Here is a 10,030-nt window from a genome sequence, read left to right on the forward strand (position 1 = left end):
TCACTTATTGCAGTAGAGGATGATCCCAATCCTTGAGACGGTGTGCCGAGGAGGTATACCGTTGGCGTAGCGACCCTGGAAGGTGTGGCGGGCGGGTCAGTGGGCGATGGATTTGGGGCCATCTATGAATAAGATCAAGATGAACTGTTATGATGAGTTGTGGGCGAGAGAGAGAAGCTAGGATGAGGAAGTAGAACGTCGCGCGCACCCTCTATGTACAGAGGCAGGGCGAAGCAGACTAGGAGTGGCACATTCTCAGAGTATATGCGGCGTGCGATGTGGCCCGTGTGGCTTGGAATTTATTTCCATTTTGTTTCTCTTGAATCTACGTAGGACTTAAGGGTAAATTGTTGCATTACTGTTCGGTGAAACAACGGATTTCATATCGACTGCCGGAGGGCCACCAGGTCGTTCTCGAGCTTCTGAAGATCAGTACATGCTATCATATCGCACATCTCCCCATGGCGCTATTGCCCAAAATAGGACCAAGTTGGGTGAAATTGACATGGAAAATCATCTTACTAGGCTACCCAGAAATGCCGACCGACTGCGATTTCAAGTTCACGTCTGTTGATGGACTTGTTCATAGCGTGTCTGTAAAGAGCAATGTAAGTACGGTGGTACCAGCGCCTTGATGCGATGGGACGAGCCGAGGACAGAAAGCCACGTCAGCCACAGCGGAGTGTGAAAGCGCGCAAACCCGCTGGAGCCAGGCTTGACGCAAGTGCGAGCCGGTCACTGCAACTCGCTGCCACCATGTAAGTCTCGGCTCGTCTTGCCCCTCCGTTGTCGTTGCTCACTCGTCGTAGGGTCCTGGTCAAGGTCGAGTCCTCGGACATTGCTGCCGCCACGTTGCATGTCGCGCTGCCGTGGCAATTGCACCTCTACACTCTGCCCTGTCTCTCGCTTTACCCGCTTCTTGCCTACGCGTACTACATCAAGTATGATGACTGGCTTCAGAGCGAAGAATGGACCTTTCTTGCCTGTGTCACCGTAGGAGTCACGCATGGCCTCAGTTTCCTCTCCACGAGATGGAGTACTAACGCTCAAGCCCTGATCACAACTCGTGAGGTCTGTGTTTTCCGTACTTCCTCTGTCCCTTGATCGTCCCAACTCTTCATGGCTACTTAGGCGGTATCTCTGCAAACTGCCAACCGCATCCGTCTTATACCTGAAGCCCATCGAGGTCGCGGAGAGATTGTTCCTTTAATCAAGAAGCATGCAGAGGGCCCGGATCGCTTCACATTTAGCTACCAACGTGACACTTACCTCCTTACCTCCTCTAATCCCATCACGTTCGCGCGGCTGCCATACCCGTGCTCGGACCGCCCATCACTGGCAAATTTCAAGTCTCCGAGCGGTCTGTCTTCCGCTGACATCGGCAGCCTTCTTCCCTTGTACGGTAAAAACGAGTTCGATATTCCCATACCCTCATTTACAGCCCTTTTTTCCGAACACGCGACCGCGCCATTCTTCGTCTTTCAGATATTCTGCGTCGCACTGTGGTGCCTCGATGAATACTGGTATTACAGCCTTTTCACGCTCTTTATGCTGGTGGTCTTCGAATGTACAGTCGTTTGGCAAGTGCGTATGCTCCCTCCGCGCCTACTGACCTGCCTGAAATCTCATACATTCCCCTGCAGCGTTTGAGGACATTGACCGAGTTCCGGACGATGTCCGTCGCCCCGTACCCCATACAGTGCAGGCGGGACGGCAAATGGGCGACAATCCAAAGCGATGAGTTATTGCCCGGAGACGTAGTCTCAGTTGGTGAGACTTCTCATGAGCTGCGCGCGCGCCCATCTTGACATGGTGTTTGTTAGCTAGACACCAAACGGAAACCAACGTTCCTGCAGATGTTCTCCTCATACAGGGGACGTGTATTGTCAATGAGGCCATGCTCTCCGGAGAGTCAACACCTTTGCTCAAGGAATCCATCGCATTGCTCGAGACAGCGGAGCGACTTGATGTAGATGAAGCTCACAAAAATTATGTTCTTTTCAGTGGCACTAAACTTTTGCAAGCCGACGGTGGTTGGTATCTATACAGGTACAATTATATGATCTCTGACGCCCTTGTCTAGGAGAAACTCCCGATGGCGGATGTCTCGGCGTAGTGCTTCGCACTGGATTCGGCACGGCTCAAGGGCAGCTCGTACGCACCATGATCTTCTCGACCGAGCGCGTCACTGCGAACAACTTGGAATCTTTCCTGTTTATCGGATTCCTGCTGATCTTTGCCATTGCGGCCAGCTGGTATGTATGGGTCAAGGGTGAGTTTCCGTGGCCTTTTTCAGTTGTTGATAACAAATACGAATCCGTAACAGGCATCGAGCGCGACTTGAAGAAATCCAAGTTACTTTTGGATTGTATTCTGATCATTACTAGCGTTGTTCCGCCTGAGTTACCCATGGAATTGTCAATGGCCGTAAATGCATCATTGGCCGCTTTGTCTAAATATGGTATGCGCACATTTTTTGCGCTGCAGGGAAAATACTCATATTTGCATCAAGCCATATTCTGTACTGAACCGTTCCGCATACCATTCGCAGGCCGCGTGGATGTTTGTTGCTTTGATAAGACAGGCACAATCACTGCAGAAAACTTGGTAGTCGAAGGCGTTGTGGGCGTTGAGTACGTCGCTAATTTTCTCAATTCAAAAATATCACTTGTTCACTACGTCGGAACAGCCGTTCAGATAGCATCAAGCTTGTTCGTGTGAACGAAGTCAGCAAAGAGACGACATATGCGCTTGCTGCTGCGCATGCGCTGGTCAAGCTTGATGAGGGTACTATTGTCGGTGACCCCATGGAGAGGACGACGTTAGATGCTCTCCAGTGGAAAATCAACAAAGGTCCGTATGGACCCCAGCTCATGCTCATGGGTACCATGCTAACGAATATACACAGGAGATATTGTTGCGCCTGCCGACTCCACTGCGCCGCATCATACCACCCTTACAATTCGTCGACGCTTCCCATTCTCCTCCGCGCTGAAGCGAATGTCTACCGTATCGAGTCTACCTGGTGGCAAATCTATTGTTGCTGTGAAGGGTGCTCCCGAGACGCTCAAAACCATGTTAGCCTCTGTTCCCGAGTTTTACGATCGGACGTACAAGTGGTATACGCGCAGAGGTAGCCGAGTACTTGCGTTAGGTTTCAAAGAAATGGGTGTGCTAACTCAAGACAAGGTGTGTTCTCTCAATCTATGAAACTGATTAGACACCCTCATCTGTTGTGAATGACGCAGATCAATAAACTTTCTCGTGGTGATGTTGAGAGCTCCCTCGCCTTTGTGGGCTTTTTGATATTCCATTGCCCCCTGAAGCCAGACGCTGTCGAGACGCTGAAGATGCTAGGGGATTCCTCGCATCGGGTACGTAGCCCGCCGTGTACATCATACAAGGACTAACTGCAGATTCGCAGTGCATAATGATCACTGGCGACAATCCTCTCACTGCAGCGCACGTCGCACGCGAAGTCGAAATTGTTGACCGTGATGTCCTCATACTGGATTTGAAAGAGAATGCTGTCAACGAGAAAGGTCCGTTTCAATGACCTTCCTCTTCATGCGACTACTGATGCACAGATGCAGATCTTGCTTGGCGTACCGTGGACGAATCCAAAGTGATACCAGTTGACCCATCTCAGCCACTCGACGTTTCCCTATTCGACACTTTCGATATATGTGTCACGGGAGCTGCTCTCAAACAGTATGAGAACACTCCTGGATGGAATGATTTGGTTCAAAATACCTGGATCTATGCGCGAGTCTCTCCATCGCAGAAGGAGATGATTCTGACTAGCCTGAAGTCGCTTGGATACGTGACTCTAATGGCCGGTGATGGAACCAACGATGTCGGCGCATTGAAGCAAGCGCACATCGGCGTAGCTCTCCTGGACGGAACTCCCGAGGACTTGCAGAAGATCGCCGAGCACCAGAAGCTGGAACGCGTCCGAAAGGTGTACGAAAGTCAGCTCAAAATCTCGGCCCGTTTCAGCCAACCTCCACCCCCTGTTCCTGCTGCGATCGCGCATATGTACCCGGATGTTGTCGCTGCCCAGAAGCAGGCTGCCACCCAGTTCCAAAGCGCTAGGAAGCAGAACCCCATGGAAAAGGTTGGTCGCTACCTACAGTCAAACTGACGCCGCCCTAATATATATATTGTTTTAGTTTGATTTGGCAACCATCACCGACAAACTTGCAACGATGGAGGACGAAGATGATGTTCCAAAAATCAAGCTGGGAGACGCTTCTTGTGCTGCGCCATTCACGTCCAAGCTTTCAAACGTTTCAGCAAGTGAGCTTCGTTCATTGGTATCTATGACGGGGATTATTTCTAATCATCTGTGATACACAGTCAGTCACATTATTCGTCAAGGCCGGTGCACGCTCGTCGCAACTATCCAGATGTATAAGATTCTCGCTCTGAACTGTCTCATTACCGCGTACAGCTTGAGTGTTCAGTATCTGGATGGCATCAAATTTGGTGATTACCAGGTGACGATCTCTGGCATGCTCATGTCTGTGTGCTTCTTGTGCATCTCTCGCGCGAAGGTACGCATCGAGTTTGACATGTCTGCGTTTCCGGCTGACACGGTTACTTAACAGCCCATAGAAAAGCTATCACGAGAGCGTCCTCTAGGAAACATCTTCAATCTTTACGTGATGTCGTCTATTCTCGCGCAGTTTTCGCTCCATATCGTATCATTAGTTTACATCACCAGTCTGTGCCGTCAGTTTGAAGAGTGAGTGCATCTTGCTCTCACTTTGCTGGCCATACTTAAAGTCTTGTTCCTACAGACTGGGCCCCATTGATCTTGAAGCCAAATTTGAGCCCAACCTCTTGAACACTGCTATTTATCTCCTCGGACTCTCACAGCAAGTTTCGACGTTTGTGATCAATTTCCAGGTTTGTTTGTCTCGTCCATTGTATTGTCCACGTCGTGACCCTTTCACCAGGGACGTCCCTTCAGGGAAGGTATACGGGAAAACTCGGCACTCTTCTGGGGACTCGTTGGGGCTAGCGCTGTAGCGTTCTCCGGCGCCACGGACTTTATGCCTGAGATGAACCGATGGCTGCAAATCGTGGAAATGACCGACGTGGTGCGTGAAGCGAACTGACGCTTTCCTCGCGTGCTTAAAAGCGCTGACGGCCGTGACCAGTTCAAATTCAAGCTGACCAGCACCATGATCATTGACTTTGTAGGCTGTTGGCTGATTGAGGTCACGTCCAAGCACCTGTTCGCAGAGCTTGAACCAAAGGCGATGATAACTCGGGGCAGGGAGCGAAGAGAAGCTAGACGGAAGCTGGAGGTGGAGCACGCGCAGGCGAGTGCACAGGAGAAAAAATCTCAATAAGTGTAGACATTCCGTTCGCTCTTATTTTATCAGCCATCTGCTAGATCGCAACTAGTGGGTATTACACATTAACATGAGCATACGACTGCGGGTGCATATAGACTATCTTTATGCCTTGTTCACAATATCGTTGTACTGTGCGTTCTCTGAGTGTCTGTATGTGAAGTGCGGATGCGTGGGTGCTCACCTGTACAATCATTGAAACCGGCCAAGACGTCACTCGGCCCTTGGGGCTGAGGTACAGGTACTGCAACGAACCATCTGCCTGGGGCTCGACGAACCTACATAGATAGATGAGACATTGGACTAAAGGGTCAATGTCGACACGCACTGATTGAGGCGACCTGCGGGTCCTGCTGATCGCTGTAGGCCGCTCAAACTGAAAACGACTTGGATGACCCGGCACATTGTCTTTATAGCGCGGGAGGTTACTGCTGGCCGACTAGCGCGACATTTCAAGCAGACTTACTAAGTCAAACAGCTCAGGACGCAGGAACCTGTCCACAGCACGAGGGGTGAGTGGAATCCAGTCTGCGGAGATGCTCATCACACGCACCCAGTCTGCGCTGAAGAGTAGATGCTGGGCGCCGATGCGGCGTGCACCTGTCTCAAAGGTTAGCAACAACATAGCCGTCTCCAGTTATGGACACGCACGGCGGCCTGGGAGTCTGTAGTGGAGACGATGAGAGGGGAAGTCACAACCAGGGAACGAAGGCACGCACCAAGAGCGACGTGGATAGCCCGGACCAATTCAGCCGCGTCTGCTTGCGCCGTGCTTGAAGCAAGGCGGGTGAACTGCTCCTGCCTAGTTGCATCGAGGTAGTAGTCGATCACTTCAGCCAGGGCTCTGGAGTAAAGCGCCGCGGTGTCTACCAGCTCAGCGACGAGTCCCGCAGCGAGCGCGTCATGCGACCTCCCGGGCCCCGCCGCATTCAAGAGTGCCGTCAAAAATGTACCGCTGTGCTCGTTCTCGCCGAAGATGCGCTTGAAGGCCGAGTCCGTGAGCCCAGACAACTGTGCGGCGTCAGCTGTGTCGTGCGGGGGAAGGACGGCTGCTTACAGAGACGCCGCTCAGCGCGGCGAGGTGGCCCTTGATCGCCTTGATGACGACCTGCGCGGCTTTGGATGCGCGACCGCGCAGGATGAACTCGTCTCCGGGCGGGATATCCAAGAACACATAGCTGTGTACGCGGCCAAAGGTGAGCCAGACGAGCGGTAACAAAGCATGCAGGCACGCGCACCTCGCTAGGTCGGCACACATCTCGACCAGATCCTGCCCCTGGTACTCACCGTGCGGGTTCTTGTCAGACTTCACGGACAGCCCGATCTACAAAACACGTATGACGCGTCAGCCTCGCGCCCCGGGGTCGCGACGCGAGATACTTACGACATTGTCCGCGAGCCAGAGGGCCGGTAGTAGGCTCGTGAGGTGCTTCACCACGTTGAGGTACCTCCCACTTGTCCCGACGTGTACGACGGACTTGCTCGCCACGAGCGCCTGCGCGCCGCGCGCCAGGCTCTGCGCCCAATTCTGCGCGACCGTGTCGTTGTCAAGGACACGCGCGACCTGGAAAAGCCCGGAAAGGTCAGCAATCCGTAATCAGTAACGCACGGCCAGATGCAAGCAGCAGGGACGACGCACCGTTGCTCGGTCAGGCACCACGTCGCCGAGGATGTCCTTCAGCCTTTGCTCGCTCGTCGCCGCCGCGTGGCCGTTGCTCGTCCCGTTTCCTACCCCGTTTCCATTATTCGCGCCCGCGCTGTTGGTCGCAAACGCTGCCAGTGTCACCTGGGGGACCGGTGCGGGCGTGGGCGCGGGACGTGCCCACGTATATTCGTCCGCCGAGTGCTTCGGAAGACGCTGGAGATACCCACGCATCGTGTTCGGGACCATGAATGGGAACCAGGCGTATGCGGAGCGCTCTGGGTAGAAGGCGGGGAGGGTACGGAAGAGGAGCTTGGGCAGGATTCCCCCAAGCGAGCCGTCGTTCTTCTTGTACATGCAGTCCTCGTAGCCCCATGAGGTCAGGTTGAACGCTGCAGACGGGCGTGAGCGCATGTGCACACAGAAGCAGAGCGGACGGACGTACGCGTAAAGTCGACGGTCAGGAAGCGGTCTCCGCGCGTGAGGCAGACCGCGTCTGCGAGGATGGCACGCGAGATGGTGAACCCGGGGCACAGGCCCGCGCCGGGCATCGGCCACTTGGTCTCCTCGGCCTGCAGGCCGACCTAGGAACCGGCGTTAATAAAGGATGACACGGCGCGCTAGCAACTTACGTGCAGCTCGAGATGGTTGATGTCGTGGTACAGCGCCTCGGCAGCTTTCTGGATCCGGTGAGATCAGCAAGAACTGTGGCACCAGCAGCGCATACTCACGTAGATTTTTGGATCTGGGTTCCACTCCTTGAAGTCGCTGTATGCTGTAGCCGGAGTGGTCAGATACGGGAAGTGGTGGGCGGACCGCGACGCGACTCACGCTTGAGGCCCATGAACTTCCTGAACTCGTTCAACTACAGCGATCGTGCTGTTAGTTTGCAGCGTGCGCAGGACGGCGCAAGCACACGTACCGAACATGCGCCCCATGTCCGCGCCTGCTGCATCGCGAGAACTTCGATGACGCGGAAGACCTCCGGGGTGCGGCGCGCGCCAAAGGCGCACGCGGGGGCCTCCGTTGCGTCATGCAAGATCTTCGCAAGGTCGGCTGCGCAAAAGGCATCAGACGCCGTTGCTCGGCTCGGCAGATGCGCACGTACCGTCGTTGTACCGCCCGTCGGGGCCACGCGTGAGGCTGCACAGCGCGAGGCGGTCAGCACCGAGCACTCACGCGCACGAGAGGAGCTGCTCACTTGTCAATGCGCCACTGGCGCACGTCCTGGGGGCGGTCGACGACGAGGCTGGTGACCGCATTTTTGAACGCGGCGGGGCGGACCTGGCCGTCTGGGGCGCCGGCAAAGACGCGTGAAAAGAGGCCCTCTAGCCAACGGGTGTCGCCCTCGGAGCTGGTGGCGTGCCAGCGGTAGAGAAGGTTGAACTCGAGCGAGACGACGTTGCCCTCGCCCTGTGGCGCGAACTCGTGCCCGATCTCACGCATCGTCTGTAGCCGTCGATCCGATCGGTGTGAGTGATCGAACCCGTAACGCCGAACGGCACAAACACAAAGGGAAAGTGGAAGAGAAGACGAACATCCGCGGGCGTCAGTGGCAGGCGATATAAAGAGACAGGAGACGCACCTCGAGGGGATTGAGGCGCCATTCGAGGCCGTCGCGAGTGAGGCCGAGGATAGCGCCGACGTAGTCGCCGAGGATGACCTGCATGAAAAATCCGGCGTTGACGAGGCGGGTGCGTTGGAAGATCTCCTCGTCCTGCGCCGCGCGGCGAACGGGGTCGAGCGAGTCTGGCTTTTTGTATGCGCCGAACTCGTTTATCGCGAGGATGCGCTCAGCGACGAACTGGATGCGGAGATCAGCGTGCGAAGAACCCGAGACTGGAGAGCGCACGCACGTTATGGTTTCGGCAGAAGAGGACAAGGAGGGCGCCGACGGAGGGGGGCATGAACAGGAGTCTGCCATCGGCAAATACGTCCTCCCAGAGGCGGCCTGTACCATCCTTCCCTGCGGGGCCGAAGGTCAAGGTGTGAGCATACGGAAGGGATTCGGGGGATACAGGCACACGCACTGCGCACAGAGTCAACCTGCTCCTGGCTGCTCCCATAGAGGGGAGAAAGATCGAGGTAAGAACTGACGTTGTTGCGAGTCCAGTCTGCAGGATCGGTGCTGAAAATACTGTGGATGACGAGGTCTGCAAACGCGAAAAAGAGGCTGGAGATACCGCCTGTATGCGAGGGTGAGGGACGAAACCGGGGATGGGCGTGCGAGAACTTACCGGGGTGCGGCTCGAAGGAATCGCGCTTGAGGAGGGTGTCGAATACAAGATCGGGGTCGGGAAGGTAGCACGGGGGCACAGGGTTTGTGGAGGGGACGGAGCGGGCGTAGGGGGAGCCAGCCATGCCAAGGGATGGTTGGAGGACGTTGTAGTTTGAGCCGTTGGCGGAGCGGAAGGCATACTTGATGCCCGAGAGAGGCGCAGGGCTGGTGGGGGGGACGGTGGTGGGGAGGGTGAGATAACCGCTGGGGGGATGGGGTAGGTCCTTGTACACTGTACGAGGGTTAAGGCATGAGGAGAAGGGATGAGCAAGGACTCACAGACGTCAATAGCAATCTGCTGGATACTTTTAGCAGCGGCATTGTCATCCGGTGCGCGGGCCATGAGAGTGAGGATGCGCTCGAGCTGGATGGGTACAAGGTGAGATGTGGAGACAAGAGAGCAGAGGGTAGTACTGACGAGGAAGTCGCGGTCGTTGATGCCGGGCCCGTTCATGTTTTTGAGTGCATTGAGGTAGGCAGGCTACCAGACAGTGAGTGGAGAAGAGGGGGGGAAAGAAAAGACGGACAATGTCTGCGGGGGTGAAGCCAGGACCGCGGATAGCGAACTGCTCAATTTCGTTGATTTTGCAGGTGATGATGTTAACGTGCTTGGGCGCGCCATCGTCGTCGACGGGGGCGTCGGTGTTGGCGACGAAGTTGACGAAGCCCTTGAGAGGATTGAGGACGGGGGCAAGGTTGACCTGCATGGTGGATGTGAGGGGGAGAGAAGGAGGGGGCGGGGCGGGG

At 55.2% G+C, this 10,030-nt stretch overlaps 2 protein-coding genes across 2 annotated transcripts; one reads left to right on the plus strand and one right to left on the minus strand.

The window, feature by feature from the left end:
- Positions 1-461: 461 nt before the first annotated feature.
- FIBRA_08445 (uncharacterized protein) lies at positions 462-5,360 on the plus strand (the record flags this gene model as incomplete). Its single annotated transcript, XM_012330095.1, has 20 exons — positions 462-608; positions 673-758; positions 810-1,071; positions 1,132-1,584; positions 1,644-1,770; positions 1,824-2,033; positions 2,084-2,272; positions 2,327-2,461; positions 2,513-2,633; positions 2,690-2,853; positions 2,909-3,189; positions 3,249-3,374; positions 3,425-3,542; positions 3,594-4,117; positions 4,173-4,299; positions 4,360-4,556; positions 4,611-4,747; positions 4,803-4,911; positions 4,962-5,105; positions 5,166-5,360. 20 exons carry the CDS (start codon positions 462-464, stop codon positions 5,358-5,360), a joined length of 3,852 nt encoding a protein of 1,283 aa, XP_012185485.1.
- A 108-nt stretch (positions 5,361-5,468) lies between these two features.
- Positions 5,469-9,990, minus strand: FIBRA_08446 (uncharacterized protein; the record flags this gene model as incomplete). Its single annotated transcript, XM_012330096.1, has 25 exons — positions 5,469-5,495; positions 5,548-5,641; positions 5,692-5,771; positions 5,830-5,857; positions 5,917-5,963; positions 6,015-6,028; positions 6,083-6,374; positions 6,421-6,541; positions 6,602-6,687; positions 6,748-6,927; positions 7,003-7,397; positions 7,451-7,589; positions 7,638-7,685; positions 7,737-7,780; positions 7,837-7,870; positions 7,928-8,061; positions 8,114-8,148; positions 8,207-8,454; positions 8,591-8,809; positions 8,862-8,971; positions 9,036-9,191; positions 9,243-9,515; positions 9,563-9,647; positions 9,702-9,764; positions 9,811-9,990. 25 exons carry the CDS (start codon positions 9,988-9,990, stop codon positions 5,469-5,471), a joined length of 3,132 nt encoding a protein of 1,043 aa, XP_012185486.1.
- Positions 9,991-10,030: the final 40 nt, after the last annotated feature.

This window comes from Fibroporia radiculosa, assembly GCF_000313525.1.
Source record: "Fibroporia radiculosa TFFH 294 genomic supercontigs, scaffold305, whole genome shotgun sequence".
In the NCBI taxonomy this organism is placed as follows: Eukaryota; Fungi; Basidiomycota; class Agaricomycetes; order Polyporales; family Fibroporiaceae; genus Fibroporia; species Fibroporia radiculosa.